The sequence below is a fragment of the Heliangelus exortis genome, chromosome 17 (genome assembly GCF_036169615.1).
Source record: "Heliangelus exortis chromosome 17, bHelExo1.hap1, whole genome shotgun sequence".
In the NCBI taxonomy this organism is placed as follows: Eukaryota; Metazoa; Chordata; class Aves; order Apodiformes; family Trochilidae; genus Heliangelus; species Heliangelus exortis.
Window position 1 is genome coordinate 8589500 of NC_092438.1, and position 20615 is coordinate 8610114.

At 45.1% G+C, this 20615-nt stretch overlaps 1 protein-coding gene across 1 annotated transcript; it reads left to right on the plus strand.

The window, feature by feature from the left end:
• The first annotated feature begins 1510 nt into the window (after nucleotides 1-1510).
• On the plus strand, nucleotides 1511-20536 carry KIF19 (kinesin family member 19). Its single transcript, XM_071761016.1, has 20 exons — nucleotides 1511-1691; nucleotides 3912-3992; nucleotides 6160-6270; nucleotides 7188-7275; nucleotides 7849-7985; nucleotides 8214-8339; nucleotides 8911-9105; nucleotides 9881-10033; nucleotides 10926-11048; nucleotides 11705-11855; nucleotides 12777-12951; nucleotides 13965-14154; nucleotides 14720-14990; nucleotides 15163-15284; nucleotides 15838-15980; nucleotides 16107-16212; nucleotides 16841-17275; nucleotides 17542-17644; nucleotides 18244-18351; nucleotides 18865-20536. The coding sequence occupies exons 1-20, from the start codon at nucleotides 1611-1613 to the stop codon at nucleotides 18945-18947; spliced, it is 2982 nt and encodes a 993-aa protein (XP_071617117.1). The 5' UTR covers nucleotides 1511-1610; the 3' UTR covers nucleotides 18948-20536.
• The last annotated feature ends 79 nt before the right edge of the window (nucleotides 20537-20615 follow it).

The window sequence follows — 20615 nt, forward strand, 5'->3', positions numbered from 1 at the left end:
TGTATCTCTTACTGTATTTTATTCCTGGTTGTTTTTCAAAGTAAAGAAATGTAATGTTAAATGAATTATCTTATAAAGGTGCTTCTCTAAAGTGTGGATCATCGGTAAGAAGGAATAAAACAACCCAAAAAACAAAATTTGGTGCTCTTCTAGTAATTTTGGAAGCTGACAAGGTGTTGTCCTGATCAGCATTTAAGGCCTCTCCTCATCTGTAGTGCTGGTATTTCTCCCTTTGAATGTCTGTTCTGTAGTGTTGCTTCTAAAGCTTTTTGCAGCTTATGTGCTCCTGAAATTGCTTTATGAGGGCATGTTTGGTAAACTACTTTATCTGGCATATCTTGGAATAACACGAAAAGTTGTAGCAGGGAGGAGAAGGGTCTTGTTGGACTGGATCCCATGTAAGTTTGTAGCTTCAAGTACTCCTTGCTGCTGGTTTTCAGCCTGTGGTCTGTTGTCCTCACATGAGCTTCTGAAGGATGATCAGAACAGAGCCAGGTTTGTGGGTACTGTATAGAAACATATGGGTGGGGAAAAAGGCTTCCAACAGCACTTGTTACCTCCACTGAATGCCTTCAGGGCTCCAGAATCTGGGTGGTGATTGAAATAAACCCCAAGCATTAAGTAGGATAGCATCATACTTGTTAAAGTGTTGTCTTTAAGTATTTTTAATTGTTCTTCTTAAATAGCAAGATTAACTGGAACAATTCATATAATCCTGGGCTAGTCTTCACTTTCAGTCTTTATTTTGGATTTGTAAGAAATAAACATTCTCATGACCTTTTTACCATCTATTGTCCTTAGTGGAAACTTCACAGAGCAAATCTTGTTCACTTGCTAAGTGCGGGTTTAACTTCTTGAATTCTAATATTTTTTAATAAAGACTTTACTGTAACTTTCATGAGCTCTGACTCACTATCCAATAAATAATGAAGACAAAAGGTGATCTTGTGGGTTTGTTTTTTGGTTTTGTTTTATCATAGATTGTTGTAATGAATGGACTGACACTAAAAATGCTGAAGAATTGCTTTCCTGCATGTAGGAATCGTGAAATACCACTATGTGGGAGGTGAAAATGCAATGGAAGTTTGCAGTTAGCCCAGGAAGGTAGCAAACTGTTTCCTGACTGTCTCAATGGCTGTTGTCAGTTCTTTTGCAAGACTGGAGGGGCCAGGGTGCTTCTTGTTGTTTTTGGTGGACTTGTGGGCCCCTGTACCTGGTTGTGCTGCGTGTTTAATCCTAGGTGAAGGTGGCATCCTAGAGAGGTGAAAATGAATGCTGTGTCCTCAACCAAGAGCTTTTGCAGGTGGATTTGCATATAAAGAACTGATGTAATTGCAGGTGGTTTCATTTTGCTTATCCTGACCCCTTCCATCATGTCCCCTGCAAGGTGCAGTGGTGGCACAGTGCTTCCCACAGCCTGGAGCAGCAGGGATGTGCTGCTACCCCTTCCTGCCTTTCAGTTCAGTGTTCCACTGCTGCCTCCCCTGCTCTCTGCAGCCATCTCCCACCAGAAGAGCACAGAGATTCCCTCCCTCTCCCTTCCCTGGGGTGTTTGCTGCTGCCTCTGAGCCACCCAGCTTCCTGCCTGTGCAATCTTCTGCTCCAACTCGATGTGCACCTCGCTGAGCAAATCACCCAGCCCTGAGCTGGCAGCATCTTGCAGCTCAGCCAGGAAGGAGCAGCAGCTTGTGGTGAGTCTACTTGCTTAGGGGAGGACACAGGATGTGGAGGAGCAGCTGGGTTGTAACCAACCCCAGCATCCTTCCAGTTGTTTTCCCCATCTGTCCTCTGTTCTTTGTCTCTGTGGCCAAGCCAGAGGGAAAAAAACAAAACAAAAAAACCTCAGGCTTGCTCTCTTTTTGCAAAGCTCTGTGTGATTTATTGTAAAAGTGGGGTATAGGTATCATTGCAGAGGAAAAAATAAAAATGTAGTAAGGGAGGTGAGACTGGGTAAGCTGGCAGGTTGTGGTGGTGATTAGTCCTCCCTGAATGGTGATTTTCTGAGTGATGGATTGATAATAAGTAACTAAAAGCAGCTGGGATTATAGTCCTGAGTCTGCACCAGGACCACAGCATCTCCCTGTGTTGAGCAGAGTGAGAGGAGTGCTTTGAAAATGTAATTCTTTCCCAAGTTTCAACCTCCAGCCCTGTGGCTCTGTTAAACTGAAGTATTGCCCTCACACTGTGCTGAAACACGAGTGGGGCAGACACACAAACCTCTGCTCAAAGTGGAATTGCTTAAAATAAAGTCAATAATATCTAGAATACCTTGCATTCCTCTCTAAGGCAAGATGAAGCCTTAGTACCTGGTGTGACCCATCTCCACATGCTACTCATTTGGGTTTTTTTTTTTTTTTTCTTACCCTTAGTGCTAAGGGCTACCAACTACTGAGATTAACCACTGTTCCAGAGGTGAAGGCTGTCCAAGAGAGACTTTCACTATCTCCCCCTGGTCCTGAAGGATTTGGGATTATGGTGTACCAGATAGTATTTTCAGATGCTTCTAAGATGAGTTCAGCTCATGGGAATGAGATGCTCATAACTCAGTGTAACTCAGACATGTTTAGGGAGATGATGAAACTAAGTTTATTGTTGCATTCTTGTGAATATTAAAAGCCATCCAAAGCAAGGACTCTTGAGATATTCACTGTGAAGAAAATGTTCCTTTGCTGCTGCTGGAGCTACTTTAAAAAATGTCTGCTATAGGGTTTGAGACTGGGAGCTGCTCGTGAAATCCTCATTAAGTTGACAGGTAGCTTGACTTGTTACTGTGGAAATAAATCTGGTTCCTATAGAAACCAGTTGCTTGTTACTGGTGGGGCCATAGAACAAGCTCTTTCAATAACTGCACTCCCTACTGATGAGGCACCATTTATGTGCATTATGCAGTGTTTTATCAGCATCAGCTCTCCTGTCAGGAGCTGTGAAGGGGATGCTGCTGTATTTTATGGAAGGAAAAACAGCTAGGGGAAGGTGAAAATAGAATTTTTCAAATCTCTGTTATTACCTGAGACACCAAGGGCAGCTTTGAGGTGGGATTTGAATGGGTGGTCTTCTCAGGGGTCTATCCACCAGGTTTTGAGATCTGGGAGTGTGCAGCTCTCCTCCAGGTGCAGTGAGGCAGGGCCAGAGCAGGACCTCAACCTCAGGGGGATCCACTCAATCCCAAAACTGATCCAGCACACCTCCTGGCTTTCTCTCCTGCTTCACCTGCAGGTTGAACAGGCTGAAATACATGTGCTCTTGTACATTATTAACACTGTCAAGTACAGCCTGTGTCTTTCAAATCATTGAGTCAAATTATCATCTGTGTTCCGGATTGATTGAGTTGTGGCATAAGGCACTGGCAGTTAATTGCTGCTTTGTCATCACTCCAGTCCTGCCATGAATTCCACCTTCTGAGGAACCCCATGGGACCTGCACAGATCAGGGCTGACTTGCTCTGATCTGGTTGAACAGGCTCATAATGATTGCTACCTAGGATTAAATGAAATGGGTACTTAGTGAAATGCAATTCCCTTTCTTTGTCATGGATAACTTTAATCAGTGTTTTGGGAACACTAGGGGAATATAAGCATGCTCAGCTCTGTACCACGGTCCCAGATCTCCAAAGGTTCCCACTGGCAGCAGCAAATGACACAGCTGAGTTAATTTTGCCACCTCCTCTGTCAGCCAGTTGGAGCCTTGCTGTGTTAGAGACAGAAACAGGGGAAGAGGGAGGAAGAATTTGTCGAGATAAAAGTACAAACTATGGGAGAATGAACTGGTTTAAACTTCACCAACTTCCTTAAACTCTCCAGGCCCTAAGCTTAAAGAGATGCAGCAAGAAACTGTAGATATTGCTGGTGCAGGCAGGTTGGGGTGGCCTCAGCACACATAAACCAGGTGTGGGTGTGTGTGTGTGTTTGCAGGTGGCCCTTCGCATCCGTCCCATCAATGCAGCAGAAGTGCAGGAGGGAGCTGCTGTCACTGCCCACAGAGGGGATGAGCAGGTGAGCTGGGGGGTGGTCTGGTCATGCCTGGGCTCCAGAAGATCCCCCACCACGAGGCTCTGGCTCTTCTGGTTCACGTGCAAACTCTTGCTTTCAAATCCTGCAAAACTCCTGGTCTTGCTGTGACGCAGCAGAGTTAGAGTATCCTATGGAAATGGACCTTCTGTTGTCCAGTTCTGCATCTTCTACCTCTTGCTCCCATTTTGATGCTCCACTACATCTATTTATATATTTTTATTGTGACATTGTTATTTTTCTTTTCCACTGTAAATCCCTTTTCTTTCTGTCATGCTTCACCAGAACCCTTTCTAAATGTGTGTGAATTCTGTAATACATCTTGTCTCCATGCAATATTCAAATGATAGCAGCCCTCAGAAGCAAAGAGAGTATGAATCTCGCTTTCCTCTTTATGGATTGTCTTTTCCTCTTTATGGATTATCTAACAAATGCAGTTTTAGTTCAGCTTCACTGGATGTTTACTCATGAAATATCGTTTTTGGTTTTTTAAGCAGCATTTAACCTCACAAGGTTAGCAGCTTTATTTCTGTATAAGCTTATTCAGACTTGCATCATCTGCCCTGAGATCTGTTTTCTTTAATGGAAATCTGGGAAGGAAATGTGCATTACATTAGTATGAGTAACTTCTATCTATGAGAATTAAGTTTCTCTGAATAATGCAAATAACTCTAATTATGAAAGCGGTATTAATTGATTGGGCAGTTGAAGTACTTAGATTTCTTGTATTTTGATTTACATCATGTTCCCTGCTATTTTTGCTCCCAACCTAATTCATTAAGAGCTGCTTCTGTCTGCCTATTAATCCTAACTCAAAATTGACTCTGTTTGTGTCTAATTATGTTTTAATTCTTCCTTGCAATAGCAGAAGAATTGTGTTTTTAGAAAACCGCTGGTTAGATGAGGTGTTAGCCCCAGACTGGAAGAGAAGGACTCCTGGATGTGTGCATTCACTGCAAGTAAAGCTTGGATGTTACAAGGGCTCTAAAAGGGGCCCCAAAGTGTTACAGACAGAATTTCTAAAGGAAACTTGCTGACCTCACTCTCCAAGCTCTGCTCATGGCCATCACACTTGCATGTGCAGATGATTACATGTCAACCCATCTTTTGCAGGCAAATACTTCCACTGTGGATAAACCAACATTCTCATTGGAATATGTTAGGTGTTGCTTCAAGTTTTAAGGTCTGGACTGGACCAGTTATTCTGGTAATTGAAAGATTGCAGGTCAAAACTAGAGGTGCTCATTAAACTCAGAATTTAGCAAGAAATGCAAAAGAAAAACCAGTCCTGACATTTCCTGAACTCCCACAGGCACTTGTCCTAGACCCTTGTGTATCTCCTGTGCCTGGCACACCAGAGCAGCTATTCTGTAGGTCAAGTGCTGGTTTCTCTGTGCTGCAGCTACTTCTCTAATGATCTGTTTACCTGAGAGAGAGTGAAAGCAGCTCTGAAGCAGGAGGCAGGGTTGTCTGTCCCTTCCCTTGAGACGTGATCATCTCCTTATGAGCAGTTTCAGTGGAGGAGAAAGAGGACCATTCTCCACAGTAATTGTACACTGCCATAATTAGGTACTAAAATAGATCCTAAGGGACTGAAAAGAAACAGAACCAGTTCCGTTACCCACTGCAACTCCTCTCTCACCTTTGTTTTTTTCCTTCATAAAAGCCAGGAATGGAATGAAGTTGCTGTTCTTGACCAATGCAGATATTTCTATCAGGCAGAAAAGGCTTTGCAAGATGACCTTGGGCACTTTTGCTCCTGACCTTAACTATTTTCTTTTGCAAGTTCCTCTGAATCTAGACTGAAAATGAAGGTAAGAGGCCCTGCTCCCTTTCTACTTGCTTGGGGGCTTGTTGAGTCCCATGGCCCTGCAATAACCACTAGTACCAAACGCAAGCAACTGTTCCACTGCACAATGGACCTTCAAAGCATTTTGCAGCAGCTTCTAGTTCTCCAAGCTACAGAAGCTACAACATCAGTATTAAAAAAAACCCCTTGTCAGCCTCTGCATTGTGTGTTTGCCAGGCAGAGCTGCCATGCAATGTTCTTTTGGCCACGAGATACAAGAGTGATAGTGCTGTGAGAAACCCCAACAGGCTGCTAACACAACCCAGGCATAATGGTTCTTCTTCTGACTTTATTTTGTGACAGAAGGTGGTCCTGATGGATCCAAGTGAAGATCCAGATGACATCCTGCGAGCTAACAGATCCCGAGAAAAAACATTTGTATTTGACATGGTTTTTGACCACAGAGCAACCCAGGTAACATCCTTTCATTTTTATTTTTTTTTAAATTATTATTACTTTTTAACCAGAAGGCTTAATATTAGAGTTGTTTTTCCTGCTTAGATGTGTGGTTTTGGCAGATGAGTAGAACTGCACAAGCCAGAGGCCACACATCACCCAGAGAAAAGGTGACAATGCTGAAGGTGAGAGGCCAGGGAGGATTTTTCCTTTGTAAGAGGTGCAGTATTCAGTCTGCCTCTTCCTCCCATACTGGGGCTCCCCAGGTGCAGCACACCTCAGGGGAGATGAAGAGCTTTGTGTCCTGAGGTCTCTGCTGAATGAGATCATGGTCACACTGCTTGGCTCTGGTGCTCACACACTTCTTCCCTCTGAATCTTTTGCTTTCCAAGCTCTAGTGAGCTCCAGTGCCCTTCCTCATCTGTGTTTTACCAGTAAATGGATGCAGAGTGAGGATTTCATCAGCACCTGCATTTTGTCATCACCCTGATGCCACCACAGCCTTGCTTCTCACAAGCAATTCAGTCACTTGTGTTCTCTTCAGTGTTGCACCATCACATCCTAAGACATTTCTGGAGGCCTGGTGGCAGCTCTCAATAAAGGATAAGGTCAGGGAGAGAATTTACTCCCTTCTTCAGCGGACACAAATTAAAACTAAAGCATTCCATGTTCAGAGTCCAAGAAAATAATCCAATTCAAGGATATTTATTTTAGTAAGCTCCGGCAGCTTGTGTGCCTTTAGAAAATTCAATAAGCCTCTGTGCTTTTCTGCTCATTTTGATGATGTATCAAAATTCAGATAGTTTGCGAATTGTTCCAAAGCCCAGGAAATTTGTAAAACATAGTGAGAAATTCACAGGGAATGCAATTAAGTATAGATTGTTTGGACAGCTGTTGTGCCTGACCATAAGTTTATGATTTTTTGACTGAATCAGGAGGAAGTATATGCGTCCACGACAAAAAGCCTGATAGGAGGAGTAATTTCTGGCTACAATGCAACCATTTTTGCATATGGTCCAACAGGTAAAGTAGTTCCTGTGGCTGTACTGCTCCAAATGAATGAAATGTGTCTGTACAAACCAGAAATCAACTATAATGCAAATCAATTGCCTGTTGTTAGGATGAGATTGAAGCCATAAAATACCATTCTTATGGGGAAGGGTGGATTTTCCTTCAGTGTTAAAGCCACAACACAGATCCCCTGTTTGAGAAATTACTTAATTGGGGTGGAATTCAGTGGAGTCAAATCTTCCTGTTGAAAAAGAGAATGAGATGAGGGTGTCTGTGCAATGCTGGAGACTGATCTGCAGCCGTAGAACACATCTATAAGCTCAAGATTATTTGCAGATACAATCCTACCCAAGCTCTGAACACCTAGGTGGGCAGTTACCCTACTTACCTGCTCACCTGCAAGTCCTCTTCCTACCCACTTTGGATGGAACATACAAATGAGACTGCAGCAGTCTCATATGGGGTGAGTGACTGGGGGAAGTTTAAGGGAGGAGGGACACAAATCAGCAGGAAATCAGGCTTTATTTATTGTGGAAACTTGGTCACATGGAAGTTCTTTGCTGCTCTTTCTTGTGTCTTTAATAGGAGCAGGGAAAACCTACACGATGCTTGGGACAGACTGTGAACCAGGGATTTACATCCGCAGCCTTGAAGACCTCTTTAAAGCCCTTGAAGCTACCACTGAGGAAATGGATTACAGAGTCTCCATGTCCTACCTGGAGGTGAAATATCTGTACTGCCCTCAATCCAGGCTCTGTGGGAATTCAAAAAGCCCTCGGAAGTGGGGTATTGAAGTCTGTCCATCACGTGGCACTCCCCTTAGGTTACTACAGCTTGACTCTTCCCTTCTAACCTTCAACCCCCAAGACATACAGGATCAGCACAACCCTCTTTGCAGATCTAAGGACACAAATTTAGTCTCACACCAACCCCTTGTTTCTTACCCTCAGATCTATAATGAAGTGATCCGTGACCTCCTGAATCCATCCTCGGGGTTCTTGGACTTGAGAGAGGACCCCAGAGGCAGCATCCAGATAGCAGGACTTACAGAAGTCTCCATTACAAATGCTCAGGAGGTACCTTGGGCTATGAGGGACTTATTATGAGAGGGTTTGTGCTTTCATTCATCAGTGCTTTAGAATTTCTTGACACTTTCCTATTGCCTGTGCCTTACACACAGTAGCAAGAACCTTTTGCAGTAGGGACGTGGTGGACTAATGTGAATAATTAGATGGAAAGTGCTGATCGTGGAGCCATGTGAGTGGTAGAAACCAGGATAAAATCCCCATCTAAACTCCTGCTAGCTCTGCTTCCCCAGGGTGCACCCTGCTTTCCTGGAAGGATGGGAGTGCTTTGATTTGTGTCAACAAACCATTTGGAGGGGGAGAAGGAATAACAAATCCCCCTCAAGCCACACTGGTGTGCACTGCCTTGGGCAGGAGATGAAGGGACCTGCCAGCAGCACAACCCCAAACCCCAACTTCCAAGCTCACAAGGGCAGATCTGGGGGAAATCACCAGCAAAACCCCCACTGGCACGAGCAGGACCAGAGTTTGTGCCCTGGGTGAGGGGTTGAGCCCGTGGGGAACACCGTGCTGTGACCTGGGCAGAGCTGCACATCCCTGAGGCTTTCTCTGCATCTTTTAGGTCGTGCAGCTGCTGATGAGGGGGAACAAGCAGCGCACCCAGGAACCCACAGCTGCCAACCCCGTGTCCTCCCGCTCCCACACGGTGCTGCAGGTGACAGTGACACGGAAAAGCCAAAGGAAGGGGCAGGGGGAGGAAGTGCGAGTTGGGAAGCTCCTCATGGTCGACTTGGCGGGGTCTGAGAGAGCAGCCCAGGTAAGGATGGAGCTTGGCAGCTTTGGGGGACACCAGGCTGGGTTCCCTGGCCTCCTGTGTAGGGTCTGCCTGCCTGTCCTCATCCCTGGGGAAACCCCCCCACTGGGTGTTTCTCTGTTGCTTTAGAGGAGTAGTTTGTACCTGAAAATAAAATCTGAATCTGAAAATAAAATACAAAGTTTGGTGGTATTGGTCATATCTTTTATGAGACCAACTAATACAATTGGGAAAAAAAGTGAACCAGCTTTTTGGTGCAGCCTTTTCTCAGGTTGGAAAAAGCAGCAGCACATTTCACAGCTCAAGAGAAGCTGAAGCTTGTTAGGCAGGGATCAGCTGGGCTGTCAGAGAAAGCTGGTACCAGTGGAATAGAAGGATGCTGGCGGGTGGAAAACAAGCAGCTGGTTCCTGTGGGAAGGAGGAAACACCGGAACTCAGATATTTGTGGGAGAGAGATTTTACATATTCAGTATTTTCATTGAGACCAGGAATTCTGGAGTGATGTAGTTACACAGCTTAACTTCTGAAATAATCTTTAGAAGATAATTAATAGCTGCCTTTTAAGAATAAAAGGTCAGAGCTGGGTCAACCTTTCCAAGAGATGTATTCCTGTGTCTCAGGGGGATTTAACTCCCTGCACTTCCAGGCTGGGTTTGCAGGAGGCATTGCTTTGGCAGCCAAACCTTGACCTGGGTGATGCTGTGTGTCTTCCTCAGACCTAGAGCCACCCTCCTGAACTGTGTGCTTTGTGTCTCTGTCCCCCCCTTCCTCCCAACAGAGTCAGAACCGGGGCAAGAGGATGAAGGAAGGAGCCCACATCAACCTCTCACTGCTGGCTTTGGGCAACTGCATCAATGCCTTGAGTGAGAAGGGGGGGAGCAGAGCCCAGTTTGTCAATTTTCGAGACAGCAAACTCACCCGTCTGCTGAAGGTACCTGTACACCCTGGGTCAGCAGGAGCTTGGGGTGTCTGTTGCTGGTATCACCTCCTAAATCTGTCAGGATTCAAAAGCTGATCCTTGAAGATATCTGTGTGTTGTCTTTACCCAGCTTGGAATGCTCCTTCAGGATCTGGCACTGCAGTCAGGGCTTGATTTGGGGCAGTGCTGTCTCTGTAACAAGCAGGTTGTTTTGTGGGCTCTGGGGTTAAGAAAGGACAGGCTGTAGGGTTAAGGAAATCCTATAGATTTTGTTTGTAGATCTCTAAGCTCACAGGTGGCCAGTGATTTTTTAAATTATCTTACTGCCTTGGAGTGTTTCATGCTGTCTATAAGATTTGGCTGAAAATAGTCAATATATTTGGATGTTGTTGGGACAGGAGGAAGAAAGACTGAGAGTGACTGTGTGCTGTCATAAGTTGTCTCTCCCCTAGAAAATCAGAAAGGTTGCAGACATGCTCTTTGCTACACTGGTTATTTTATGGTTGTGTTACAACCTCATTTATGAATCTCATCTCAAGCCTTGGCCCTGAGCTACCACTGCACAACAGATGTGTTTTCTGGAAGATAGCAGGGAGGAAAAGAGATGGAGAAAGATGCAGGCTTGTGGTGTGAGCAGCATTGAGAAGCTGCCAGCACATTTGTGGAAATTGTGATTCTCCTGCAAAAATTTTTCTTTTGTAGAAAGTTAATTACTTATTGATTTTTGCTGTTGATGGAGAGAGAGCCTAATGAATGTTCTTTTGACAGCACTTCCCTCACTCCTAATTAGGATTCTCCGCCAGAATCTCAGTGAACTGCAGGGGTACAAAACCACAGTGGTAAATCCTGAGCAGCAAGGCTTTGTCATGGCCACACTAACCACAGCAACATTACATCCCTGTAGGACTCATTAGGGGGCAACAGCAGGACTGTAATGATTGCACATATCAGCCCAGCCAGTACCTCCTTTGAAGAATCTCGAATGACCTTGATCTATGCCTATCGAGCAAAAAACATCAAGACCCAGGTAAATGAGTGAGGAACTCTCAAGGAGGTGGGGGGTTTGAGATTAAAAGCTTGCAAGGTGCAAAAAGATGTCATGAGTGAATGGAGAGCAAACTTCAGGAGGGGGCAGTGCAGGATCATGTGGAAGCTCAGTGTGAAGAAGAAAAGCAGATGAAGGAACAGTAGAAAATGTGTGGGTCATGGATGAGGTGAGGAATATGAGGATGAAAAAGGGAGTGGAATAATGAAAAGGTAGAGGATGATGTATTCTGCAGAACAGAAGGAATGATGGTAGCAAGATTGGGAGGACAATGTATAGGGAGTGTCCCAATGGGGATGCTGGGCCTGGGAAAGGAACTGAGAGGCTGAAGAAAGGAGGAATAAAATGGAGAGGCTTGTGGGGTGAAGAAAGATTAACAATGATGTTCCACAAAGTGTGAAAATCATGTTGATTTCTGGTTTCCCTGTGGCCACAGCATACCTGACTTTTCTCTGTTACCTTTTGGAAATTTCTTACAATTAGGGAAAAGCACTAATCTACAGTTTTCCCACCCAGAAGGGAAAATTCTTCCCCATCACAGGATTCAGTGCCCCTCCCATGGAAAGCAGAGTTTTGTTTGCAGCTCTTGTATCAATAATGAACTCCAGGACAAATGCTCACATCTTCTGACTCACCAGGTAAAATGTAACCTGCAGAATGTCTCCTGCCACATCAACCATTACACCAGCATCATCACGGACCTCCACAGGGAGGCAGAGCATCTGAAGGAGAGGGTCAAAAACCAGGAGAAGAAAAGTGCAGTCAGCTCTGACCTTGGAGACCTGCAAGGTAGATCCAGGAACAAGAACAGCTCTGGGATTTCTGGAGAGAAGGCAGCTGGGAAATGAGCTGTGTGGATGTGTTGTTGGTAGCCCTTGGTGAGCCTCCATGCAGATGTAGCAGAGGGCAGCCAATTAAACAGTGCTTGTAGAGAAGCTGAGTAGAAATGTTGTTTCTCTGTGTGAGCCTGTCCCTGATGTACTGTGTGACGCTGGACAACACACCCAACCTTCTCAGCATCTTCTCCAGCATTAAAATGTGTTAAATTTTACAAATCTGCCCTTGAAAAGAGCTTTGACATCAACTGGTGGCATTGCTGTGGGAAATCCTGACTCTTAGAGAGAAGTGACCAAGTTTGTTGCTGCATCATCACAGGACCTAAGGTCATGTCAGGACACGGAGCTCTTTTGTATTGTTCATTGCACCTAATTATGAGAAAATACAATAGCAAGTGGGGCAGGGTGAAGCTTTTAAAACATTGATTGTGCTGCCCTGGGGATTGTTCCTTTTGTCATTGAATCTGGCAAGGAATCAAATAAAAATAGTCAAGTTCTCTGACAGACAAGACATGAGGTATAAAATACCAACACACGAGGTCATTTCTAGGTAACAAGCACAGCAAGCAGACACCTTTTTCTTTTTGGTGGGTGGAAGGGGGGAAGAGATGTCCCTGCAATGCAGTAGTCTCTTAATACTCACAAAAGCAATAGCAATGAGACCTATTTCTGGCTAATAATACAGTCATCAAGATAGATCAGATTTCTTAAGCACGAGATAAACTTCAAGGCACTGCAGAATGAAGCAGAGTCTTTTATCCCAAATGCCTTGTACCATGTGGCCTGAGGGGCTTGGTGCTAGAGAGCAGTTTTGTGGGGACTTGGCAGTAGTTTATGTGGCCTGATGTCTGATGAGGAAAATCTTCTCCTGCAGCAGAGAGGCACCAAGGCTCTGAGGCAGACAGTGGCCAAGTGATGAACACTTTGAGGGCACAGCTGCTGGGGGCTTTCAGGGAGCAAATGGAGATGTGTCACAGACTGATGGAGCTGGAAAACACCAACATTGAGCTGCACCTTGATACCTGCAGGCACCTCCTAACAATCACAGAGTGAGTAGCTCTTTAGCTTTGAGCCAAATTTATACCTGGACCTCCAAACCCATGGTGAGAAATGCTAATAGCCCAGGATTCCCCCAGTAAAAATGACAAAAGGATGTTGTGAAAGTGAAGATTTAATTGCTCATGCAGAAAGAGCAGGTGTAGGTTTGAGATTTAACAATGTGACAAGGAAATACTGCGGAGGGTTGTGGTCTGCAAAAGGTACCCAGGGATTTTGGGTAGAGTAAGTCCCTGAGACTCTGAGCCTTAGATTATGGTGTTATATTTCCAATGGGTGGTTTCTGCTCTGGAGAAGCACATCCCTAATCCCTCCTGGTGCTTGTAAAGAGACTGCAGCCTGCACACGGTGCTGCAGTGCAGTGCAATTGCCTGATGTAACTCTGTAAGGCAACCAACTACCTCTGTCCTACAGCCTAACCTCAGGACTCAAAGTATAAATGAGACACCTCACTTGTATTTGGATCTTATTTTGGACTCGTGCTTTACTGGAAAAACTGGATGGCAGTGCAGATTGGGCTTGCTGGTCCTTTCACATTCCAGTCACCCTGTGTTTGTAAGTGGTTTCCATCCTAATGCACTGCATCTGGTTATAATTTCCAGTCAGAGAAAGCAGCAGCATCCTTCTGGATAAATTTTAAGTAGGTGTCATTTCCTTGTCATTATCATTAGTCACCCACTTAATGCCTCTGTAAATTTTATAGTCCCTTAGGATTTGGGTCAGTTGTAGTTAAAACAGTCTTCAGGACAATTATAGGTCTTCAACAAGTACCTGTGAATTGGGAACGATTTGTGATGAGTGGGGAAAAGCACTGTTCTCTTTGCCAGGGAAAGAGCACATGTTTGTGCCCTTCAGCATGGTTTGTCCAGCTACAGAGCAGCCTGGACTGATCAGCTCCACTGCTGCCATGAGAGAAGATGTTCAGATATGAGGAAGGGCTACATGTGCATCATTGGAGTTATGATACTATGTCCTAGAAGTTCCTTTCTTTTTTTTTTTCTGGCAGCTGGGAACAAGAGAAGGCTCAGGGTGCACTCAGGTATGGCAAGTCAGCAAAGGAGGAGAATGATGAAAACACAGAGGAGAAAGAGAAGGAAGTGGATATCATAGATACACCTGAACCTCCTGAAGTTACAGTAGCAAGAGAAGAGATCAAACTTCTGCTGGCAGAGCAAGGCAGGACAGCAGCCCTGAAGGTGAGGAGGAGAAGTTACCCTTATGGTCACAACTCTGCAGGTGCCTCGGGGGCAGGATGGCAGCAGTGTAATTCAGAGAGGTTCTTGTGGGTTTGGGCTGGCACCACAAAAGCAGGGTGGCACCTGGATTGCAACTGGACTCCTAAATACCTTGTTCTGCTGAAGTGTGGAAGCACTGATGTTTGCATCTTGCCTCCGTCCCTTGTGGTTTTTTTGGATAAGGAAAACTCACAAATCCACTGTCTGGGCTTGCCCACCCATCAGTGAGCTAATTCTTCCTTTTTCCCCTTTCAGGGATATTTTGAGGGTTTGTCACTCACTGGTTTTTCAATCTTATGGTAATCACTTTTGCTGATTTATTTTTTGGTGTCCAATATTTGTGAGGTCCTCCAGGTCACAACTGTGCATCTGGATCCATCTGCCATGGTGGCTGCTAGTAAAATAAGCAAAATCCTTTTTGTAGATCTTACTTTAATCTCAGCAGGAAGGACACAGCACAGATTTTCTCAGATGCCTTTGTTATCCCAAGAAGCTGAACTGCCTTGATAACCCCTGTCTTTATCAGACAGAGCTGGAGCAGCACTTAGCAAGCGCCAAGGAAAAAGCTTCCCAGATGGAGGAGTTTTTCCCCAGACAAATCACCAGTGAGGATCAGCAGGAGGTGCTGAGGCTTCTCTGCAGAGCCCATGAGCTTGAGCTTGGCAACACAGAGCTGCAGGCAAACACTCTGTACAAGGAGAATCTGTTGTGCCAGAAAGATTTTGTGATCCAGCAACTGCAGCAGCACATGCTACTCTGTGAAGAAATAATTCAGCAGCAGCAGATGCTGATAAAAGGTAAAGCAGCATCTTTGCCCCTGCTCTGCTGTGATTTCTGAGCATTGCTTACTGATGCCAAAGTGGGGAACAGTCCATCCAGAAAAAGCTTGTCTTGGGTGTCATGACCCCACAGTTCTCAACTCTTTACCTAGAAGCAACCTTTAACTTTTCCTTCTCATCTCTACTCCAGCCCAGAACATTCCTGTCCCAGAGACACTGCTGAGGTTACATCACCTGCACCTCTCTGAGCTGGAGGAGGGGACACTGAGCCGCCTGTTTCTGCTGCATTCAGTGATGTCCAACATGCTCAGGGTAAGGCAGAGTAGATTTTTGTCCTGGGGAATCCATTCTGTCCCAGGACTTTATCATGGCCATCCAACTCTCCAAGTGGCTGCTGAAGGAGATTGCCCTCTCTGGAGGCTTCTGCTTGTTCCTGGCACAGCTGTTATTGAGGTCTTCAGGTCTTTCCTGCAAGGAGGGAAAGATGCTGCTTGCCCCTTTGTCTTTGGAAGAATGTGTGAGTGTTTTCAGTAAGGGGCTGCCAGGAAATTGCCAGACTTCAACAGGGAGTCCAAGCAGCAGTGTCTCTTGTTTATTGTGATTATTGTGTTTATTGTGATTGCCTAGATTGAACAGGTTGAGGAGTTTGGTATCACCTTGAATAATAAACTTAATGCTTGTCATGCTGTTACATGAGAGATTAAAGTACCTCAAGTGCCCTTCCACAGGAGAAGATCAAATAGGAGGTGGCCAGAACTATGGAAAAGCACATGAGGTATCAAGAGTGTCTTTGTGACAGGGCTAGAGGAGGGCCTTTACAGTGAGAAAAATCTGCTAAAGGTCTCATTCTTCCCTCTTCCAGCAGCCCCATAACAGCTCTTCACAGGACATAAGTCAGCATCTGGATCTAAATAAAGATGAAGTCAGAAAGGGTCAATCTGGGAGCACAAAGGATCTTCCCTGGGGGATGAAGTTTGACATTCCCTCCACCACCCTTGAGTCAGACAGGTAATGTGAACCCTTCTCATTATTAGACTTATTTTCTAGGACATGAGGACATTGACATCTCATCTCTCTCTGTTGATAAAGGGCCTGTGCTTTACTTATTAACTTCTCAGTGTATTCATTTCACAGTGGCAGTTGCCTGTCATCTAAAACCACACCCTGGAGGAAGGATGGGTCTCTGGATGCCCATCACAGCCCAACATTCTCTCTCTTGTCAAAAGGCCCAGTTCAGCAGGTCAGTATGCCAGGAACTGAATTCAAGGCACATTTGTTGTAGTTAGCACCTGCCTCTTGTGATGGCAGAATGTGCACTGCATCTGAATCTATTCTAAGTGAGAAAAGTAAACCTTGGCAGGCAGTAAAATCACTCTTGGAACACTGGCCTTAGGTTTAAGGCCTGGGATTCACTGAAGAGTCCAAGGCTTTGCTGTCACCTCCAATTGAGGCTTTCCCTGATGTGAACCACTTGGTGTGTCCTGCAGAGTGACAGGGCTTGTAAATAGGGATGTGGCATGGTCTGGTGTGAGGGGACCTGTGCTTCCTGGGGTAGGCACCTCCTTTCACACCATTAACTGATCTGCTGGGCCCTGATTTGGTGGCTCTTTGGTGACACTGACTTCACTCAACATTCTGGAATGGAAAGGAGCCTTAGGAGCTCATAAATCTCTTGCTTGCCAGCTGACTCCTTTTGTAGCCATGGTTCTGTGGGAGATACAGAATCAAAAAGCTTTGCCTTTGTTTCTCTACACACAGAAGTTATTATTTCAGGTGAAATTCAATATCTTCCAAGTGTTTGAAAGTGCTTTGAAAGGGGGAAAGTATAAAAGCATTAAATGAAAAGCCAACTATGCTTTGCTTTTTAGCAGAAACCAACAGGTGTTACTGCAGACAAGATGACCCCCACGTTGAGTTCCCCCAGCTCTCTTGACTTGCATGGCAAGAAGTCACCTGCAGACATTGCTGCTGTTCCACTGAGTCTGGAATCCTTGATGGAAAGAGCTGCCAAAAGCATCTCTCTCATTGCTGCCAGACGCCTTTCCAGAGCCCAACACCGAGACCTTGGGAACAAAGTCTCCTCATCCCACTTCTCTGAGGAGGACAGGCTTGAGCTGAAGTATCTAGAGGCTAATTCCACCCCAGATTTTCAGAGAAGAAGCAGTACAAGTGTCAGGAGTTTGCTGCTGGAGCCTGCAGCTTGGAGCCAGCTGTGCTCCCCGGCCAGGAGACACCAGGAGATCCCTGCTGAGAAGACAACTGGGAAGAGAAGATCTCCTTCTCTTGACCCAAACTTCCACAGCGTGGGTCCTTTGTGTTTCTCTCTAATGGGAATGGGTTGAACAGAAGGCACAGACCCAGGGGAGCCAGGGTGGTGTTAAAATATGCTAAGAGAAACAGTACAAATCGCATGAGGAAATAAGTATCTTTCTCCTACTTTAATGCCCTTGACCTCCTGTCTAAACAGCAGGCTAAGCTAAAGTTGGGTGGGAAAATAATCTTTTTGGTACAACATTGTAACGATCAGAGGTGAAAAGTATCACACTGATGTTTACTTGGTGTCTTTCAGACCTCAAAAGTTAAGGACTGGACTCCCTCAAGCCCAACTACAGACAAAGCTTGTGAGAACCACCTGCACCGTGCCAGCCTCCTCCATCTCTCAGAAGCTGCAGGTAACATATCCATTGCCACAAAGGTCAAGGTTCCTATCAGTCACCAGTCAGGTAGGAGTCAAAGAACTCTTAGTAACCTGATCCTAATTTTTTTAAAGAAGGTCTTAAGCAGCTTCTGAGGGGGAAGAAAGCATATCCTTTGCAGACCACTGCCTCCTGTAATCTAGGGGGAGGCATTTGTGTTCAGTTGTGTCCACATACAACAAGTTGCTGAGCTCAGTCCTTACATCCAGGCAGGTTCACATCCAAACCAAGCCTCAGCAAGGAGACCAAGGTGAGGCTGGGTAGCCTGACCATTTGTCAGCTTCAGTCACTTTGCTTTCTGCAGACACACAAGGCCAGGGTGAGATTAGGGCACATGGATGTCCAAATCCTTCCCTATTCTCTCAGAAAGTGCTGATTAGGTTTGTTTGTTTTTTGTTTTTGTTTTGTTTTGTTTGTTTGTTTGTTTTGTTTTTTTACTAAAAGGTTAACTTATAATTTACAATGCTAAAATTCATTTTAGTGAGCTAACTAGCAACTCATGCATTGCAAAGTGTTTTTCAGCTGTGCTCTATCTGTGCACTTGTCTATAATGAAGTTCTCCCTGCCTTTGATAGAGAGGACTCCACAAGAGGTGCTGCCAAAACAAAACGATCCTTCAGGCACCAGGCAGCAGGGCAGAGCTGATGGGGTCAAAGACCGGGTCCTCCAGAAGCAAGTCAAGGGTGAGTACATGTGGCTGGCAGGCTCAGGAGGGACTACTGTGTTCTTCAGCACTTAATCTGTTGCAATCTTAACCTAAAGAGCTGTAAATGCAACATAAATGGACCAGCTGGGAAAGCAGTCACATGGGTAAGGGTGTTTTACAGCCAAGTTTTAAGCCTTTTATTTTTTTGCAGCAGATGACACGGGCAGCGTTCCAGAGTGAGTTGCATTCCATCTCCCTCTTAGCCAAAAAAACCCTCTAAGGAAGAGAAAATATGAACACCTCGAAAAATGTTAATCCTAGCCTAATCCATATGTGAAGTAGAAAGTTTAATCTGAGTTAGCCATGTGACAACACACTGCTCCCACCAACGGCGTCACCCAGAGGTGACGATGTGTCAATCCTATTGCCTCTGCTCAGCTCACCCCTCCACAGCCCATGGCAGTCTGTCTTTCCCCATTTGGACTGGCAACGATGCTCAAACCCCAGCATGAGAAATTCAGCCAAGTACTTCATCTTCCCTCACTTGCAGGGCCTGCAGATGGTGCCAGCAGTCGGCAAAAGCAGCAAGCAGTCACCCGGGTGGGGAACCAGCCAAAGACTAAATCAAAGTGACCAGAACTCTCTATGGTCCCAAGAGATTGCAATTGCAAGAATGCTGGAAGTAGAGGAAGCAGATGCAAGAGGAGTGTGCTTTAAAATGTATTTTACTTTCTGTGTTGTGATGCTGAAAGCGAAGGCTAGCAGTGGGGAGAGGGACCTTGTATGCCGTAGGTTATTTTTTTCATACTCCTACCACAAGTCTTCCCTGTGTACTGGGTGCTTTTAGCTGTTAGATTCAGTTTAAGACAAGTAGGGTGTTAACAGAGTCCAAGAGGAGAGGAAAACCTCATTTTCTCAGGGGTGTTTGCCTCCCAGAAGATGTCAGCATGGAATCCAAGCAGCCTTTTTTCTCGAGGCAAAAGTGTGGATGCCACCCTTGTGTCCAAAAGGCTCCCTGACTATTAAAACCAAATGTAAATGCCTGAGAAATAGTTTTCCTGTTCTTCCCTGCTGTCACTGTGCATTGCTGTGAAGCTGGGGGGTGTAACATGTTCCTGGAATGCTGTTTGGGTGAGCAGATGTTTGGCTGGGAGAGAAGGCAGAGATTGCTCCAAGCTCTTTTCCATCTACAGAGCATTTCAGATCTGACAGCAGCTGGGAGAAGCAGCATTGTGATAGGTGGAGACCCTGAGAAGAGCTAGACTGGAGGTAAACTGTGGGGAATGTGTTCTTTTTGGAACAAATGTCTCCAGCCAGGAGCCCTCTCCATAAGGGGCTTCATTAAGTATTTTCTTCACTTTTTAAATATGCTGCAGATAAAGTGGTTCTAGTCATTACATAGTGACTCTGTTCCCCAAAGAGGAATGGCTTCCCTTCTAGGTCTGCCAGAGAATCTAAGATAACAAGCTCAGTTAAGTTTGTGCATTTTTCAAATGGATGAAAAAAAATCCATTTTTTTACAGCTGCAGCATTTGCAAAGAGTTCTCCTACGTGCTCTTTCTGACTTGCTGCGTGATGCTGTGCTCCCTGTTCCTCTATGCCTCTTCCTTTGCTATCTGTTGGGAAGATGAGAAATAGTTTACTTCAGGGGTGAGGATGCTAAGATTATTTGTATTTGTAAAATGCCTTAAACCCCTGAGGCGAGGCAGCAATGCAAGTCTGGTAGCTGGTACAGCAAGCAGCCAATTTTCCTAATTCAACTGGAAGGAGCAGGAAGAGGTGTGATGGTGAAGTAGGGGGTCAGGAACACTTGTCCCTGGGAGCTGACGCTTTCAGATAAACAAAGATATAAAAAAGGACACAGAAATAAAATAAGCACAGGCTGTGTGTAAAACAAACCTGTGCCAGCAGGTCTTGAGCCAAGCCTGTATTTACAAGACCTCACGTGACCTTCAAACACTGAAGGGCCAAAAGTGAGGGAAAATGGGAGTTTTCCAAGCATATACATTTCCACTAAATACCTTTGGGCTGAATCACCATGAAAAGTTGCAGTGTTTGGAGCTATTTCATACAGAGTGGGACAGTTGAGCGAAACGTCTCAGTTTGAAGCTGGATTTCTGGAAGGGATGTTGTGTAATAAAAAGTTTGATAATTTGCCACGAGTGTTGTGAAAAGTACAGAGCCACGTGATGTGCTAACGTCCTTGTTTGTAAACCACACATTTTAAGTCTGTTAATAAATGTAAAAATTGGGAATAGGTATCCCAGAGGTGGAATCAGCGAGTTATCATTTGTAGCTTCA

Bases quoted from the DNA above. Each gene is read 5' to 3' on its own strand.
- KIF19 (XM_071761016.1), top strand. From the start codon at position 1,611: ATGTGCACCTCGCTGAGCAAATCACCCAGCCCTGAGCTGGCAGCATCT. The intron at 14,155-14,719 runs GTGAGGAGGAGA...TGTCTTTATCAG, and splicing joins GCAGGACAGCAGCCCTGAAG to ACAGAGCTGGAGCAGCACTT. The intron at 17,276-17,541 runs GTGGGTCCTTTG...GGTGTCTTTCAG, and splicing joins TTGACCCAAACTTCCACAGC to ACCTCAAAAGTTAAGGACTG.